At 39.7% G+C, this 19,929-nt stretch overlaps 1 protein-coding gene across 10 annotated transcripts; it reads right to left on the bottom strand.

Moving 5' to 3' along the window:
* Positions 1 to 136: 136 nt before the first annotated feature.
* Positions 137 to 17,646, bottom strand: FBXO30 (F-box protein 30). 10 transcript variants are annotated; one of them, XM_085216972.1, is made up of 4 exons: positions 17,506 to 17,646; positions 12,930 to 13,036; positions 4,343 to 6,425; positions 137 to 3,100 (listed from the first exon to the last, which is right to left on the bottom strand). In XM_085216972.1, exons 3-4 carry the CDS (start codon positions 6,407 to 6,409, stop codon positions 2,897 to 2,899), a joined length of 2,271 nt encoding a protein of 756 aa, XP_085073098.1. In that variant the 5' UTR covers positions 6,410 to 6,425; positions 12,930 to 13,036; positions 17,506 to 17,646; the 3' UTR covers positions 137 to 2,896. The 10 variants fall into 10 exon arrangements, with proteins under 10 accessions (XP_085073098.1, XP_085073099.1, XP_085073095.1 ...); XM_085216973.1 differs by lacking the exon at positions 12,930 to 13,036 and adding an exon at positions 16,868 to 16,941 and having other exon boundaries at positions 17,506 to 17,641; XM_085216969.1 differs by having other exon boundaries at positions 17,412 to 17,551.
* Positions 17,647 to 19,929: the final 2,283 nt, after the last annotated feature.

Here is a 19,929-nt window from a genome sequence, read left to right on the forward strand (position 1 = left end):
GTTTAAATATTTGTAAATAGATTCCTTAATGTAATTTGATTTTTCAAGTATTTAGTGAAGTCTTACAGGCAGACATTGAGCACCGTATCTGAACACTGAAACGCTGGTGGAAAGCTTTCGAATACAAGAGTCATACTAAAAGAGAAACTCCAAAAGTTTTATTAGGATTTTAACAGACATTGCAAAAAAAATATTGCATAATGATTGAAAACATATTTTAAACAAAGTAGCAATGTGGTATCAAGTAAAAGAAAGACCGGAACAGCTGTCTATGTATGCTGTAAGGAGGATGTACCAGGAAAGGGATACAGCGTTTTTAAAATTGAGGGGCAAATGTGAACAAGCCACATTTTGATAGACTGACTATACACCATACATGTTTTATGAACTGCATAGCAGTGTTAAAAAAAAGAAGTTTTATCCTAGCTATATTGTATTCCTGCTTGTGCAGCAGTTTACAAGGCAGAGATTTTGTTTACAACATCGATAATTTTAATAGCTCTGGATTCTCGTAAAAAATAAAACTAATTTAACAACAACAACAAAAAAAGCCTGTATCTACATTTGAAAACAAAAGTGCATGAATTGAGAAATAGTGTTATTTCTTAAGAAGAACACTGAGTACTTAAAAAGTTCATTTTAATAATCAACAACAGATAGTTTAGATGTAGATCTGCACTGTGCTACAAGTGAGATTCTACCAACACCAGCTCCTACAACTGGATACCCTCTTTTCCTAAGGAACGAAGATACACGCCCGCCTATCATCGCTTATCAGGGTTTTGGGTAGTTACAAAGAATGCCAAGTACCAAAACCACCACACTGCTGACCAAGACAGATGTTTTAAAGTAGATTTTGCCATAAACTCGACCATAAGCTCCTCAGCAGTCAGATTCCTTCCAGTCACAACTTTTTTAAACATTGGAGAGCAGAAGCAAGGAGCCATTAGAGCTAAAAGATAAGAACTGATTAAAGTCTCTCTCCTGCCTTGTACTGAAGAATGGGTGAAGAGTGGGTAAGTAAGCACTTCAACAACCCTGTTCTCTTAGGGCATTGTTTTCATTTTGTATTGTTACTTGTTTATTTATATTTAATTCCTACCTAAAACGCAGTTGGTCAGATCTGTACATAAGATTCTCCTTCTCCTCTTCTGATTCTCCTTTTCACGTAATTGTGGTAACAGTTAAGAATTACTGCAAATACTGTTGACTCCTCTGGTAGGTTTACTCAATTCTCCCTTCAACGAAAAAAAGAAAAACTGTGGAAAGAGAACTCGTTGCTTCAGTATCCAGGCAGAGTTTCTGTTTGAGCTCTTGTAATTTAAACTCATGGCACTAAAAGAATAGATTGAATTTTTTTTTTTTTCTTCCTGGGCACCCCTAGCATTCTGGATAGAAAAAGGCAGAAGGCAGTGAATGTTTAGCTGGACCAGACCCAGAATGGGAAATGCACAGATACCAAAGTTGTGAACTGCAGCCAAACTAGTCATAAACAACTGTCCAGTATAGAATTTACAAGTAATAAATTTAGCCATTTTTGTAAACATCTCCTCCTTACTAATCTCTCTTTTTTTTCCTATAATGGAAATACGTACTGTATTTCTTTGTTCTAAACTCTGGTCTGTTTCTGTTTTAGCTTTGTGGCACAGTTGCTAAGTGCAACAAGCTAGAGACACCAACATTAATACAAACAAATTGGAAAGTCAGTTCAAGTAATTACTGTTTTGCTATACCAGGGCATTTTTCATAGCATGTATTCCCTATTCACAAATGCCTTGCAAGATCTTTTATTATGGAAGACTGGATACAAACTGGAGTTGTTCATTTAACAGATGTGGTTGAATAGACAGTTCTGATATGCTTTATGCAATTAACAAATCATGTCTCATCTTATGAAGATGATACATTTGATATACATACCAGTAATTTAAAATGCTCCTCAAAAAAAAAGCAGCATTTTTCTAGACAAATTAACAGAAAAGGAGACAATACATCTCACAATATACCATAAAACAAGAAAAGCCCTTTCATTAGCTGCATTATAAGTTCATAAACGTTCATCACATACTTGAATTTCTGACTGCTCAAGCAATTTAACTCTCAGCCAATTGCAGGACAAGGAGAAACATTTTATATCAGATGTCATTGTAGGTGCGAGAATAAAAACTAGCATTCCATGTTTTTAGCTCCAAAAGATTTGCTCCCATGAGTGATGTAGCTGTTAATAGCTCAGAAGAAAAGTAATCATTTTTGACATGTTAAAATAAAGTTGTACTAAAAATTAAGCTGCTGTAAATCTGAGCTCATTTAGATCGTTCCTTAAAAAAAAAAAAAATTAAAAAGCTTATCCTAGGTCACCTGTTAATTAGGAACAGCAGTAGAACACTGATTTCATAACTAAAGATGTGCTTCAATTCTGAGTGTTTGGGATATCTACCATGACGTTTTGAATTCTTCCTCATTTTTCAAATATTCGGAATATAATTTGTTAAGAAAAATAGACCAAATGCAGAAAGTGCACTTGGTCAGGATTTTGTCCCAGTACAATTCAGTGCATACCACTTAGAGGCCATTTTTGAAATGTCATCAGTCAACAGCAACATGGGCACCAATGAATTTAAAAAAACACACCTTAGGATTCCTTTTTTAAATTACATAAGTTAGATAAAACTACCCTGTCCAGCAAGTTCCAAATTTTTCAAACGTTAAGGCAACTTTCATTACTTTCCAGCTAAACAGTATTATAAAAAATAAATGCCACTTCAAACCTTATATACACAGTGACAGAGTAGATTTAGCTAGAAAGTATCTTTAGTACATTAATAAAGTGTCACGTAATATTACCGAGGTTATATCAGGTGCTTGAGTGTATGTGCAATTGGAGTGGCTGCAATATTTAAAGTACAGGTTTCAAAACAGAACGCAGTGAACGTCCTTCTTTAGTGAGTTCTCGTGTTACACACATACATGGCAGTGGAACAGCCTCCTCTCTTCTCTCTACAGCATTATAGCTACATTTCTTCAGGTGATCAGCCATGCTTACGATGTCAGCAAACTTCCACTCGTTCACAGTACAGAAGGCTGTACTAAACCGCCAAACCTGGAAAACAAGTTATACACAGGTTCAAAATATTTTAAGACATCTGAACTCAGCAGATTAAATGTTTGTGCTATATTTTCAAGATATGTTTTGGATCTATAAAAATCAATATGACAAAACCACACAAGTCCAAATTTTAGATAGACAGTCTGAGATTACACCAGTTAGCTCTGAACAGTGGAAAGAAAGACAAGCAATAATTTTTAGTTTTCAACTGCGGGGTGACCTCATTGCAGCCTTTCAATACCCAAAGGGAGCCTACAAACAGGAGGGGAATCAACTCTTTGAAAGGTAGATAACTGTAGGACAAGAGGAAATGGTTTTAAGTTGAGGGAGGGAAGATTTAGGTCGGATGTCAGGGAGAAGTTCTTTACTATGAGAGTAGTGAGGTGCTGGAACAGGCTGGCCAGAGAGGTTGTGGATGCCATCCCTAGAGCTGTTCAAGGCCAGACTGGATGAGGCCCTGGGCAGGCTGATCTAGTATTAAATGGGGAGGTTGGTGGCCCTGCCTGTGGCAGGGGGGTTGGAGATTCATGATCCTTGAGGCCCCTTCCAAGCTAGGCCATTCTATGATTCTATGATAGCGTGTGCCTACAAAATGGGTGCTATCAGAAGTTAAATGATAAAGTGCTGCATAATCATCTGTACTGGTCATGATTGGTAACTTCATTAGGAAATTGTCCATTTGTGAAAAGATCAGCTTCCACAATTCCAAATGATTGCTGTGGATACTCTGCACTTTGGAGGGTGGGGAGAATTGAGAAACAATTTACAAAGGTCACTTGAAGGTTTTAAAAATAATTTACATACTTAAGGCACTCTATCATAACAACAAATAAGATCTGAACAGTTGAACAAAAAGCAAAATTACTTAAAACAGAATAACTGCAAGAGATGCAAACTCTATAGGCAACTTTCCCATTTTTATGGAATATTTAAATACTAAAGAAAATAATGAGCTAAAAGCTAAAACCTAGAGTTTTCCCAAGATTTTAAAATGTTTATTTACACCAAATAAAAATGGGCAGACATTACTTCTACTTCTTGAAGTATGTGGAAAATTGAACCAACCTGCTAGCCATTTTTTGCTAATTATTCTGTATGATAATCTGTTTCTTGAAGGTATATTATATCAAAAAAACAGTAATAACGTTAGATCAGGAAAAACGGTAGAGATGACCAAATTAATACTTTCCTTTTACCAAATTAATACTTTCCTTTTTACCACCAAAAATAACTTACCTTTTCTTTTATTTGCCAAGAAGAACTTCCATCTGGGTACTTTCTCTTCTCCCAAAGCAGTATCACCATTCCACGTGCTTGAAGCAAGCTTCCACACACATCTCTCATTAAACGTGACACTCTTGAAAGTTGACATAAACTAAAGCCATCTAGAAAACTAGCAATGTGTTGCAAAACCTCAAAAGGTAGACTACTCAAATGGTCATTGTGTAGTCCAATTAAGCAGCTTTTTGCTGGTTCTACTAATACTGTAGAAATACTAGGCTGAACACCAAATGACCGTAAGTGGCGGTCATGAATAATTTTTGCCCCTTGTGTTGAAGGACAAAACCTTCGTTGAGAATATGTACACCCATAATATGCCAAGGGACACCTCTGCTCCATCCAGCCATTAAGGCCAGCATGAATATCACCATGCACATTCTTAAAATGAGAAGAAAATTCATTCCTTCTAAATAACTGTCCACAAACAAATGTAAACATTGAACGCTGTTTTGTTTGGTATCTAGCCACATATTCCAATACCAAATCCAGTCCAAGGGTCTGGAATGGACTTGGATTTGAGAGCTGTGGGTTGGCATGATCACATGCAGATGCTGAAGCTATTTCCCCCACCATCGTATTTGTGGCCAATATAGCTGATGGGAGAGAAAACGTTTGGGTCCCAAAGTCAACACGATAGACATCGACAGTGCGACTTTCTGATATTCCCCTACCTCCAGGAGAGTCTCCTAGGCAAAACAACAGAGCTGCAGTGATTAGATCAATTCCCTGAAGACCCATAGGATCTTCTGTTATCTCCAAATCTGATGTATCAACAGCTTTGTCTTCTTTTGGTGCTGACCAAAGGAATTTGTACGATCGATGCCGCATAATTGAAAACACATCTACATTTCTCAGTCTTTCCTGCTCCACTTGCCTCTCTAAAATTTCCTCTTCATTAGCATTATGGGGAAGCAGCATATGATTCACATTGCCATTAACTAAGTGATCGGATGGTATTACTTCTTTAAGTTGCGATGTTACAGGGAAGGAGCTGCAAGACTGTAATGCTTCATCATCATGAGATGCAGTACATTCACCATTTGCTACACTGGATGATTTTGAATTAGATACACCAAGATCTTCAATCTGGTCTAACACCTTTGAACACTCATTTTCTACATGAAAACCATTACACAAGAGTGAGGAGTTATTAAGGTTTAGATTTAAGTCCTGATTTTGTATTGCATCATAACAAATATCACTAGAGCCATTTTGTTCCATTTGTGAATTTTGATGCAGGCTATCAAAGTTAATTCCCCCAACTGCTCCAATGTTTTCTTCATCTGGATATTCACGGTCAGGCTTACTATCCTGAATAATGCCATTAGAAGCTTGTTCCTTAATCTCAGTATCTTCTTTCATTTCCTGTGGTGAAGTGTAGAGCCTTGAGTTTAACATACTAATGTCCCTAGTAGCAGTGTTCAGGATATCCAGAGCAGCAGCTAAACTCCTTGTTGTTTCTACAGTAGCCTGATAAAGTGCTCCGTAGGACTCTTCATCTACAGGTATCAAACCATTGGAGCACGCTGTATCTGGAGCACTTGTTTTGACAGATGTTTGTTCTCTGGATTCTGACATTTGATCAGCTGCTTTTGACATCATAGTTGCTACCTTAAGTGATTCTAGTAACATGCGCTGGTCTTGAAGGGCCAAAGCCATATCTAGCTGCTCCACTTCATCAACATCTTTACTCAGATTTTCGTAAGATTTTCGGTCTGCATAACTGACAGGCCATCTGTTCCACTCCATGGTGCAACATACCACGCTTGCGGGACAAACTTCCAGATGATCAGCAATTTTATTACGGGCCACTACGAAGGGACATCCGAAGCCACTATTCAAACAAGGCACTCTTTCAAGTGGACATAAAATGCGATGTTCCTCAGCTTTACATGAGTGAAAAACTGCTCCACAAACCAGTGGACAGCCTATCAAATCGCATGAAATGCCAGGCTCTGGTCTGGTCATACAACGACGGCTGACACAGTTCACACAGTGCAAATGTTGCTGATGTTCCCCCATGACTGTAAATCCAATTCTGAAAGAAGGGAGACAAAAAAAAAACAACAAAAAACCACATAATATTAGTTCAATATTGTTAATATTTACCAACAGTTACTTGCATTTTTGCTTTCTCCATACGTATGAAGAAATGTATATTAAAGCAACACAAACTGATCAGTAGTCAAGTAGGTAAAATTTTACCTCAAACAAAAAAGTTCACCCAAAAATTAAATATACACACACATTTGCATCAGAATACATGCACAAACTGTCACCAGATATTAAATGTGTATCTTAGATAAAAACATTGAATAATCTTCTCTCAGGAAGAGTTCTTTTTCCCTGCCCATTCCAAATAAATGACTCAGTTAAAACCAATGCATCATCATCGATACCACTTATCACCTAAAATCATAAACCATACAACTTACAGAGAAAGGAGACAAACTAAAGGAAGCCAGATTCATCCTCATCTGTGCTAAATATCCATTTCTCCAAACAAAGTTGCCTGGGTTACTTGCTACCAATTAAGCTTCCAACACCTTCTTCATGCAGTTCTCTTTAAGGCAACCTGCAACCCTCAGCATTCATCTCAACCTCCTTTCGTGTCTCCATACACAATTCTGACAGAGAGCACTCCTTTATAACAGCTCTTCACTCTTACTAATTTCACCTGTAGCTCCTCTTTAATTTTAATATTTATGCATAAATATAGTTAAGTGCATAGTATAATTGCTAATTCCTTTTATTTCACTGAAAACTTTGATATTAAAACTATACTGCCCAAAACAGCCCCAATGATACATCTTCAGTTCAACCCACAAAAGGTAATTTATTTAATGCATTCTACCACTCACCCTATTAACAATACTAGCAGTTCAAAGTGTGGAGGTAACATGGCAACTCTATATAACTAGGACAAACAGCAATAAAAACCCAAACAGAACTGATTGCATAATCTATTTCAACACACTGACATACACAAACCCAATCCTCTGCTCTGCTAACTGGAAAAAAGTAATAATTAAAAAAAGTTAAACTTGGCATCTTTGTATCATACTTCCAGAAGCTCTGGAACTGCTTACCAACTTGAGTGCAGGCCTACAGAAATGACCAAACCCTCCCACATGCTCCAAAAAACTCCCCTGCAGAAGTGATACCACTGGGATTACAGTTCAGAGATATCAGAGAGTAACTAACACAGAGCCAGACCTCAAAATACACTGCTCAGTTCCATCTTTTCCTTACTCCCTAAGCTCCAAATAAAGTTTGCTTGTTGTTATTATTTTGTTGTTATTTTTTTGTTTTTGTTTTGTTTCGTTTTAACAAAACGCTTGCAGAATGTAAGATTAATAGAGTAGAAATGGTTCATTACTTTTTTTTTTCTACTGGCTGAAAAATGGGCTCAGTAAACACTTCAGTTTTAATTCATTAAAACTTCTTACATGAAAAGTACTCTAAAAAATAAGAATGATGAGTATTATTCCTTTTGTTCAAACTGAAGAGGAAACAAAACAGCTTTTCAGACACTCCACTTTAAATTATTTAAAGCATTTAAATAGAGTTCTGTCCAACTTCACTCTGCTGTATTCTTTTAATACTTTGAAATTCATGCCAACTTGAAGTACCAATCAGTTCTCATCCCTCCATCCCTCGTAATTTGGATAACTCAAATATTTTAGCCACCCACTCTCCCCGAACACTTCTAACAAAGAAGCGTATGTGCTACACTTAGCAGGCAAAACACAGCTGAATTTTCCCCACTGTACCTTTGTATTTATATATTGAGGAACAAGTTTCTTCATCAAATGCACCAGTCACTGAACTCTGTGACTGACTGACTGCTGAGCATTTCAGCAAAACTTCATGGCACATAACACACTTTAACCTTACATATCAAAACTGATGGCATCTAACAGAAAGATCTTAAAAACTTTCAGCAAAGAATCAAATGGAATATTAGTGGACAAAGAATGCAATTTTATTTGTAGTCCTTTCACCAAAGCTCTCCTTTTAAGTAATTCCTGTCAAATACAACAGTCTACCTGCTGATAGACCAAAACAACCTTGGAATTTTGCATCAGTACTAAAACCAAACTCCAGGTTTCCTGGAGTCAATCAGAACAGAGATCTGAAGGAACCTCTCAGATTATGCACTTATTTTAAAGCACTTGACACACAATGGAAATAGCCTTGAGAAAGAATAATGTTAGTTGATAATGAAAAAGACTTCATAGGGCCCAGCTCTCCATACATCTAAATACAGCCTGGCTCCCATCAAACAGTCTGGTAGCAGCAAAGCTTAATTTGATCAGTAACCCACACAATTACATTTTAAAATAAATTAATGTTTACCTGCTTCCCAAAAAGCTGTGCCCCTGGCTCAGTTTAAGAATCAAGCTGTTTCTAGACCAGGCAGTGGGTTTGTTAGCTGGAGCACAGAGCTATGCTAGCACTGCTGGCTTGCTTCTAGGCCAAAGCTGGCTTACATTCAGGCTGCTCAGAATGCAGTCAACCAGAGCTCATGTTTGCCTGCACCATTTGTGTAGACATACCCTAAATTAGTCAACTACCATTAAATACTACCTTTAAATAGCCCATGTGAGCTTGCACAGAAGTACATTCTATTAAGACAGTAAAACATCCTCCTCCCTAGCATGCTATCTTGGTCTTTACAAGTCAGATTGTGAAACCCGAGTTGTGTGATTATACTAGCTTTTCTCAAGCTCTAAGGCTCCTTTCACGCAAGCTAACCCCCACCAAAACCTAACAATCTCATAGAAACAAATGAGATTTTAAAGTGTGTGAGAAGGAGACAGAACCTGGTAAAAAACATTGAATATTACTAACAGTTTATGAAGACCACATCAGATCCTAAAATATCATATGCTACCAACAGGTAGATGCTAATTCTGATAGCAGATGTTTTCAGCTGTTATTTTAATAAAGAAGCAGTTATGCAAGTGAACAACTAAATAGCTGAAAAAATCTACTCTCTCAGTACCTGTAAATTAGAATTTTATTGACACCTACAAAAGCCATATTGGTATTAAATGTTTTTTCCTATTAAAATTCAGATCCTGTGGCTCTATGGGCAATACATGACCTAAAAGCTATTTGGACATCAGTAGAGCATCAGTATGACTTTCACTACAATTCCGCACAAGCCTTAACTTCATAGCACCTGCTGCAGAACTGCTTGAGAATCACGAAACTTAGTACCTCTTTGACTCACTGATTAAGCGTATCCACACGAGTCATTTTCCTTTGAAGTTCCACTAATGAGGTACTGCTAGTACTACACAGAGCACACGAACCACCACCTTCCTCCCAAACACTATTTGATGAAGAAAAAACTGTTGGGTAAAGGATAAAGAAAATTATTGCTGGATGCAGCGAGCTCTGAAGCTGTGCTATTCATTACTCTATAAACAAAAGCGAAGATCCTGTGAAGCACACCACTGCTGACCAAAAGAAAAACAGCTGTCATTAAAACACATGCAAATAACATTTAAAGCGTTTGTACCCCATTGTGTTCCTTGCCACAATTTGGTGAGAAGACAAAATGTCAAATCAGGGACTATAGCAAGAAGGAACAGCTGTCCTTTTCTGACAGCATAGTGTCAGCAACTAGGTTCAGTTCATATGAGATGCTTAAGTACACGCACTTGACTGTTACTAGCAGAGAAACCTAAAAATACATCCAGTTCCAATGAGGTGACCACTGGTCTCAGAATTTGTGCAATCACTTGATGTTATTGTACATACTATACAGTCAGCTGACCAAATCAGCCAGAGCATGCTTTGAAAATCTGTCATAATTAAAAGGATTAAAATTCCAGCTGCTACAGCCACATGATTTTCAGTTGCTGTTGTAACACAAACATTAAAATAGCATAACAGGAGTTTTGAACAGTCACTGCACAATAGTTCAGCTGAAGTGAGAGCTCTGTCTTCTGCACCACAAAGTGTAAGTGTACTTAGTTTTAACAAAGCTGAAATCTGCTTACTTACTCCCTTCTACATAAACTCTTTGGTCTGAATAAGAAGGAAATCACTGCAATTACTGCCACTGCTGGAACCTTCATTACTCAGACACTTTCTATTCAACAAACCTATAAAAGCTCAACTCTCTTTAAGACTCTTCCCTCTATCAAGTTTGATTAAATAGGCCAACAGGTTCTTAAATTACCGGTTCAAGGAAGTAGAAGAACAGAGATACACAAGCAGTACTACAGGTTTAAACTCCCAGGAGCATCCAAAACCACCCACAAGCAACCAAATGTATGCAAATGCAAACAAGACACCACAGTATTCCTGAATCTTCCATCTTTTAAACCAGCTCCATGGCTAAGATTAGATAGCAAGAAGAAGAAAGAGAGCAATATAAGAACATTTTAGAATATTCTGCCAAAAATAGAATTGGTAGTCCTACAGAAAACAACAGAACAAACTATCTTCTTTTTCTACATCTTCCCATGCATGGGAGAGTATCATTAATCTTGACTGGAAAAGCTATTGAAAACAAATTTCGTAGTCTTCTAGAAGGTAAGCTGTTCTTGTCACAGCTGTCTTGCACAAGCATAACACCTTTCATACTTGCATAACACAAATATTCTATCTGCTTTGTATGTTATGCTTGTTTTTTGTTGGTGGTGGTTTTTTTTTTTTTGTGGAAGTTTTATCTGGTTGGTTGGTTTGGGGATTTATTGATTTTTGTTGTTGTTGTTGCCTTCTGATTTATCAGTTTTCAAATGACAGATGGATAACATGAACTGGAGGCTTGGTCTTCTGACATCATTCCAATAGGGGGAATGACAGGTATCACTACTAGCCGCCATCCCAGCTTGAGGCAAGCAAAAAAAAGGCAACTCTACTCATCAAACTCTGTTCACCAAGACTCAACAAAGACCAAGGTTAAACAGCCTCATTCTGAGGCTTCTTCAAAACCAATGGAGCCTTTGTTCCCCCACATTAGGGAGCAGGTCACCACAAATCCTACTTATATTTTTGACTCTCTACACCATTGGGAAGATAGGAAATCGAAAACACAGATAGAGAGGAAACAGGAAATACAGATTTTAATGTAATGCTACACTAATTTCCAGCTACTCATTCAAGTGACAAATTCTGAAGCACAACACTCAACGTTACAAGTGCTAGATCCTTATGTGGAGTAACATTATGAAGAAGTGACAAATTTACACGTTATGTACTTCAGCTGCACAGGTAATAGAGTAGTATATATATAGCCATCTTATAGTATCCTACATATGATGTAATCTATATATTTTTTTTAATATAGCTTTCCTAGTTCCAAAGAGAAGTTCTTGACAGGGATTTTATGAAGCCTTATTTCTTCAAATTGGTTTATATCAGAGAGACTTCAACAAAGTAAAGTCCTTTCAGATGCCACACTTAAAACCTCAACTCTATACAAGTGACCCTTTTCCCCCATTTCTCAGAGTTCATCAAGACAACCCCAGCTTCTGTTACAACTAGGTGCATCACAGTTATCAATCCAAATATTCTGAATGTAGTTTTAAAAAAGTCTTTCCAGAATACCAAAGACAACAGCACCATCCCTGGCTGGCAGCGAGTGCACATGTTGGATATATGAAAATAAGTCTGGATTATTTCATAATCAGTGAATACAGAACAAGCAGCTTCAATTAACTAAAGCCCAAACTACTACACGAGCAGTATGCTGCTTTCACTATTACCATCACAGGCTACAGCAATTTATATGAAACACATAAAAGAGGCAGAATATGATCAGGCTCAAAACATGGCTTCTTACTGCAAGGGAAAACACAAGCATACATCCTTCTGCAAGATTCTGCTTTTATCAGTGATACAGCACAAAGGATAAATCAAAAACCTCATTACGTATTAACTGTTTTACAAAGCAGAATTTAAAGTTATCCATCTACTTAAAAAATGCAAAGCAAATTAGAAATTTCTAACCACAGCAAAATGGCGAGCATTAGAATTTGAAAAAAAGAAGTGCAAATTTTTACATGCCAATCTTGAAAATAAGAGCTTTTCTGTCTATCTCCTCAAAACATCCATCCTATTACAGAAGCTGACCTGTATTTTGCATTCTTTTGGATAACACTTCTGGAGTTCCTTTTTCCCCAGTGGTAAAACGTCTTCCTCTCATTCACAGAATTCACTGAGATATTTCCTTTCAAATCACTGCAGATGAAAAAATAGAACCAAACGCAAAACAAAACACTGCTTTGACTGAAGCAGACACTCACTATGCTCTATGTATCTGGACTGCTTCCATTTTACAATAGAACACTTTCTCTATTGCTATCAAGCTCCAAGAATGTTGAAAAAACAAAAAACAAAAAACAAACCATACTACTAGTATGGTTTCCTTAGAGTACTTTTGTGACAGATTTGCCATGCATTCTTCTTGACACATTCCCCAAAGAAGAAACCTGAAGGCCTAAATGTGCATTTTGCCACAGGACAATTACACCAGGAACAACTATGCTTGCTGCATGGCTCAGGCACAAAAGCACTCTACCTGTTGAGATGGTGACAGGGCAGAGTCAGCTAGAGAGCCAGCAGATTTCATGCGTAAAGTACTTCTGAACTTGAGCTCAGTGTGACTCCTTTTGATTGCTGCAGACTCTGCAAGAGACAAGATCAGAAACAAGCTTTGATTTCTGGGGTACAGATTGCTTTCCATACGTACAATCCTCTGAAAAGGTTAATTGCTTATGTTACCTGTAGCTACAAATGGTTAAATATTATTGCTTTTTTCAGGGAAAAATAAACAGGTCTTTAATAGACTTTACAACTGCAATGTCGTTCTAGTTTACTGCTAGCTGGTAGTCACATTAGATGGTTACTTCAATTTAAGGCTAGAAAAGACTACTCTTCAAAGTTATTATTACAACCTGCTTCACTTTATTCTCTGGTTTGGCTCACCAGAAATCCTGCAGGAAAAATATGCGTGAAACTTGAATTAAAGACTGCAACAGCTGGAGAACTAAAAAAACATTTCAAGTTTGATTATTTTACAAACTGCCTTTTATTCTAGTTAAAATTTGTCCAGCTTCAGTCTTCAGACTTAAAAACTTATTAAATACTTGCTTAATATGAATTAGTTCATTACTAAATAGGCTTCTTCTATGTGTTCACACACATACACTTATTAAAAACTTAACAGTGATGGAGCAGAGGTTATATAGCTGAATACACGATGTCATGTTCAGATATCAACTCACAAATCTTACAGAAAACCAGAAATGAAAATAAACCATCCTCAGAAATCAGAACCATAATTACTGCTAAAATGTAATGCTTCCTTCATTACAGCTGGTAGTTGTATGTCCAGAAGAAACCAAAACCAAATTCTTGTTCTTCTCCTTACACAATATTTTAATTCATACACGCTGCTGCAGAATACCTGTCCTTACATTTACAGAGATCAGGCCAAAAATCTTGTTACTGTACCACTTCAGGTCTTACTATACAAGTTGAACCAGTTCCCATAGCAATGTAAAAAAGCAACTGCAAAATGGAACGTGAACACAACTGCTCTCTAAAACCAAAACACAGATGTAGTTTTCTCTGTATATATAAGGGTATTTTACTATTAAAACATATATCCCTGCTAGTAGCACGGAGCCTGATCACTTGATAAGAAAAGCAGTTAGCATACAAAAATTTTAATGTTCCACCTACCTCCTCCCCACTGCATCAGATAACAGTGAAATACAAAGACAGTCCTAAAATAATTTGAAATTGTTAAAGTAGATGAGAAAGAATAGGAAAACGAGATCAGAAATTATGTTAGGAACTTCAACATATTCCATATTCCATTTATATTCCATAACCATTCCAGGTATTCGGCTTTTTCCCCTTCCTGTACTACTTGGTTTTAAAAGCAATATCCGGTTTCAAAGAAACAAAAACCAAACCAACAAACAATAACCACAACGAACAAGAAGCAGCAGAAACCCCCCCACCATTTTCTAAACAGAACAAAACCTATCTCAAACAGCCTATGGCAAGAAGCTGGGAATTTATCTCCTGCTGAACATGTTATACGTTGACTTTTCAATGCTTATAACGCAAATTTAGAACTGGAAAACACACAGGTTTGTGAACATACAAGTCATCAATTTCTGATCTTTAATATAATTTAAACCACCCTTCCCAAGTGTCAGTGGGCACAAAGCTATTACTTTTTCCACAGACTCCAGCTGAATATTCCCATCCAAATACATTCCATGGCCGATGACAATAGTGACTCAGCTAAAAGAAGTTTTTGGAAGAGCATTACAGTAACGAAAATAAAGAACTCACGAAAAGATCCTATTTGCAAAAACCTGGCATTCCAACAAATTTCTCCATCCCACTGGATTTTTGGAGAACTACAGTTTATGCTAGAGATGCTGCTAAGTAAACAAACATGAAGCTTAACTTCCACAAACAACCACCACATCACCTGTCTCCTGGCACCTATGAGATGAGGTCCAACCCAGGCATCACTACACAAAGATCACTGAACCAACAACATAAGTTCCACACAGAATGCTGTAACCACACAAATTGAGAGTTTCTCTTATTGAGCCTCTCGTTCTCATGCCTTAAGTTTAAACCTATCAGGTTTTCATCGTGGTTTCACATTAAGAGCTTAGAGATCAACGTTTGACATTTGGTCAACAGTGCAGTCTACTCAATTAGATGTCCTACAGGCTGTAAAGGTTTGCATGGTATTTTACATTCAGATGGCATCAACAGATTATAATGAAATGAAAAAAAAAGACACACCGGGTGTCATCCCAAAAACTACTAAAAACAGCAGCTTACAAAGTAAGTCAGCATCTAGAGCTCCCTAGCAATTTCAATTTCCTTGGTCTGTTTTATACCACAAGATCTTACAGTCCATACTGAAAAACAGTGTCTAGACATTTGAAAAAGCTTACATAGGATTTCTATATAATCCTCACTCAATTTTAAACTCTCACTTTAAATCTGTCCTTTCAGGAATATTCAACCACTGAACAATCAAGCTGTCTCACTGACAGAAACTCAACTCATCTTTACTCTTACTGTTCAGACAAGGAAATTGAAATAGAATCATCAAAGTACAAAATATCATTAGATAAGTGATTCCTTATGCTCATCCCTGTATCACTGGATCCCACTGCCAGAGGCAAAGAGCATTTGCTTCGTTTGAGATGGAACTCACCAAAGGAATGTGTTCATCAATAAGAAGGAAATTATGTTGTTGTGTTGGTTTTCTTTCAATTCAGTTAAACACAAAAGCACATGTTTGTTACGATACTGAAATCCCCAGCAGCTGCAGAAGAGCATTCACAGACTGACATCTCAATGCTGTCACAGCCACGTGCTTAACATAAGTACTGGGAAAAGCCCTTCAGGACAGAGGTTAAAAAAAAAAAAAAATGGGTTGCCTATGAACGTTCAGAAATCTTGCCAAAAAGCTTTCCAACCAGGTACTGCTAGTTAGACTTATCACTCATTAAACTTCTATCATCAAAGTAAGAGGCAAATTACAAAGTTAATTGAGTAAACCAATAATTTAGTTACAAAGAGAAAGAACAACCAAGAAGCACAGCAAAGACACTGCTTTTGCTTAGACTTTGCCCATTCTGCTAGGACTCTCCTATTCTCTAACACCTTCCAACTTGAGAAAAGAATGAGACAGAGGTCCCACAAAAAGTCTCAGTTTGCAATACATCTTCAATTCACTCTGTGAATCTATTTCTTTTCTGAGTACAGCCAGACCAGTACTGAAAAAATACTCAAAGCCATTCAGATGCAAACAGAGCAGAAGACAGACTAAAGTTGCCAGTGTATTTCTTTGCTTACTTCGCTTGGCAACCAATGAGCTTAACAATATTTTTTGTACTTGTAGAAGAGAAGTGTTGAGAGAAAGACCACAGAAAAACATCGCTAACATTCTCATCACCACACATCACTGGGGATACATGAGCCTTAAGCCTCCAAATCACAGCACAAGGTGTATGACATGCATCAGATGGCAGCAGCTGCACATGGAAAGGATTTGAGCACCAAAAGTGTTCTTCAACCAAAAGTGTTCTTCAGAAAAGAAAAAAAAAAAAAAAAAAAAAGGAGAAAGCAGAGGGAGATCTCCTTCCTTAAACAGTAGCAGAAGCAAAGTGATGCTGTAGTTACAGCACCACAGGCCCGGTTTAGGATCAGCACGCTCACACACTCTGATTCTGGCACAATAACAACACAATCAGCAAAAGGGAAGCAAGGATTATGAAAAGCTCCTCGGCCAAACCTGCGCAGAACTTTACAGAACAAAAGAAAGCCCTCTCTCCGGCCCACGGGATCTCTCCCTACGGATTTCAAACAGCGGCAGCACCGCAACTTGTGAAAGCGCGGCTGCAGCACCGTTTCAGGGTGCGTGCCTCAAACCAGCCCCTGTCACAGCTCGACACGCGGCTGATCACCGACCTGTGGGGTCACACGAGTGCAGCTACGCGGCCTTCCTCGCCTTTACGTGGCAGCCAGAAGCTTCCAGCACAGGCCTACAACCCGTTAACAAAAGGGAAGGAGAGAGGCAAAAATTCTGAGAAAGCGCAACCTCTTGCATAATCCGAGCACGGCGACTGGGAACCCGGGGGGATTAAGACGGCTTTCGGCAATACCTCTGGATTACTCCCGCTCTTCCCCTCTCACACCCGCATACCTCACCGGGCAGCCCCGGCCCTGCCCCGTCCGTGCCGGTGGCAGTGCAGGCGGCAGGGCTCGCAGCGCTCCGGTCGGCGGCAGGCCATCGGCAGCGCCGAGCGGGGGGGGGCGGGACGGGCACCCTACAAGGCCCGTTCCCACCGGCACGGGGCGAGGGGCGGGCGGGGAGGAGGGGACACGGGCGAAGCGCACCCCGAACCCGCGCGCTGCCTAAGGGGGGGGCAGCGGCCGGCACCGCCTCCGCGCCGGTCGGACGCTGTCAGGGACCCCGGCACCCACCCCCCTCGCCCCGCCGCCGTTTGTTTACCCCTGGGCTGCCGGGCGGCCGCCGCCGGCCGACCGGCAGAGGGACGCGGCCCCGCTGAGAACGCAGGCCTCGGCCGCGGACAGCCTCGGCTCACCCGTCGCCGTCGCTCGGCAGGCAGCAGGGAGCGGAGGAGGAGGGCCGAGTCGCCGCGCCTCGCCCTTTCCCCACCGGGATCTCGCCGAGTGCCGGTCTCACGCGCGGCCCCGCTGCCGGCCGCGCCCCCAACGGCCGCGCGCGCGAGGCGGGCGGGCACGCGCGCGCGAGGCGAAGAGACGGCTCCTTCCCGGCTATGGAGAGGCGTGGCTACGGGGCAGGGCGAAATGCCCGGATGTCGCGTGCTTTCCCTGCACTCCCCCCCCCCCCCGTCCCAACCCCCCACTGACGCACACCCAAGGCGCATGCGCGATGGTGACAGCGGTGGAGTGTGGTGGCTTTGAGAACTCCGCTGAGCAAAACGTTGGTTTTTTTTGTTTGTTTTTTCCTAGAAACCTGGCCTGGCTCCTGGCCAACCGTATGGCAGCCGCAACCAAGTCCTGCCTGGACCGCGGTTATTTTGTCAGGATGAACAGGTCGTGCTTCAAGTGCATACAGCGTGCCTTCTGCTGCGAGGAGAGCAGCTTCGTTTTAGCCAAGCACTTGAAGGAGCATAGTAGCATAAGCATACTTTATAGTCACGGGAAATACAGATTCAAGGTACCAGTTCATTGGCTTGTGGAATCCCTAGAGGCATTCAAGGCTGGATGTGGCTCTGGGCAGCCTGGTCTGGTGGTTGGTGACCCTGCACATAGCAGGGGGGTTGAAACTAGGTGATCATCGTGGTCCTTTTCAACCCAGGTCATTCTATGATCCTATGAGTCTATGACTTTAGTGTGGGAGCAAGTAAAAGACATGAAAGTTGCAAGTTTAAACATTTAGAATCCTTAGAACTTTTTACATCTATTTACTCTAAAAATAACAGAGCCTGGAAGAAAGGTAGATGTAAAAGAAGCCATTGTGTTAATGCTCGGAACATAAGAAAACCTAGGATGACCTCAACAGAAGGCATCATTGCCAGATCTTCCTTTAATAAGCATTCTCAGGTTTGCCCCACCCTTACACTACAGCCTTGATCTTCCTTGATCCTGAGAACAGGCCATATATTTCCTTTCTAGGTTTGATTATAGGATCAGGACATAATCATCTAGCCAAGTGAGCTCCAGAAAATGGTAGGGACCAGCTCCGTGACTCACAGAAGCCAAGCAAAATAATTTCATCTGCGCAGCAGGCAATTATACAAATTGCTGGGCAGAACCCATGTAGGCACTCACTGTTCGCAAGTGCTGCTGTTTATTGGTAATGTCTTCTGTGGGACAGACGAAGTTTAATTTGTTGTTGCTTCTCCCCACAAAAAGGAGTATACTCTGTGACTGACAGATCAACCTGCTGCAATAGTATTAATTACAAGGGTGTTATAGAGCTTTTGTTTCTGATGGACTGTGCATAGCAACCACGCTTCTATGATGGAAGTGGAGCCTTTTTATTTTACTTGTCTCTTTTGAATGAAGAGAATGAACTTCTGTGGTTTAGACTTCCCTCATGACTCAGCTGAATCTCGTCTGGTCATTTGGTCTATTCAGGGAAGAGTCTGCTGCTTCTGTAATGCTTTAGTGCATAGGCGTGAGCAGGCCCTGAGCTAGCCTATTCTGCCATTCAGTGTGATCCAGCAAGTTGGAATCTCACCGTTTGGCTTAGTACCATTGCCTTACAAGCCAAAAAGTCTTGGAGAATACTGTCAGTGAACAACTGTAGAGGCTCTTTTCTACTGGCTTAAGTCCAAAATGAATGAAACTTCATTCTGGTTGCTCATAAATGGAAAATGAGCTTCTGTATCTGGTCTGGTATTGTTCTGTATACAACACTGACACTGAAGTTGTCAGAAGAGTGAAGTGTAAATTGATTCTTGTGGCAGTGTAATTCACTTCTCTCCCCCAGTCTGAAGCAAAACCTGTATCAAATGCCGAAGCAGTCAGTGAGATGTGCAGACTACCTCCTGTAAGATGGTAACTGTGCATGAAATAAAGCAGATTTCTTCCTGAGGTCATAAAAGGTGAAATCTGTTTACCAACATGCATTCTAATAAACGCAGTTTCTGTTTCTAGTTTCACAACCTAACAAATCACAGTTGTTTTTCTCTGACAGTTAGTTTGTGTCTGGAAATTCTTTTTACATGGAGATATAGAAGAAAAAAATTACAAGTGTTTCCGAAGCTCATTTGCAAGTAGATTTATTAATGCTTGAGTGTTCATATTTAGCAGCGTGCAAAATAAACAGCTGAGATCTGCCCACAAAGTCTCATAAGCAATTTACACTGCACAGCTTTGAAAGCAAAATATTTCCAAACAACAGAGACCTCAAAAGAAGTTTTTTTTACACCTCCTGAGCTCACATTTTCAGCTTAGGGCTGTAAGGAGACTTGAAACTTTACTTAATATCTCTATGGCTCTACATCTCCTTTAAAAGCCTTTCCCTTCAGTAAGGC

Source organism: Meleagris gallopavo, chromosome 2 (assembly GCF_905368555.1).
Source record: "Meleagris gallopavo chromosome 2, MGAL_WU_HG_1.1, whole genome shotgun sequence".
Classification (NCBI taxonomy): domain Eukaryota; kingdom Metazoa; phylum Chordata; class Aves; order Galliformes; family Phasianidae; genus Meleagris; species Meleagris gallopavo.

Coding starts and splice junctions, on each gene's coding strand:
- FBXO30 (XM_085216972.1), bottom strand. CDS start 6,409: ATGGGGGAACATCAGCAACATTTGCACTGTGTGAACTGTGTCAGCCGT. Junction 3,101..4,342: donor CTTGGCAAATAAAAGAAAAG/GTAAGTTATTTT, acceptor CTTGTTTTCCAG/GTTTGGCGGTTTAGTACAGC.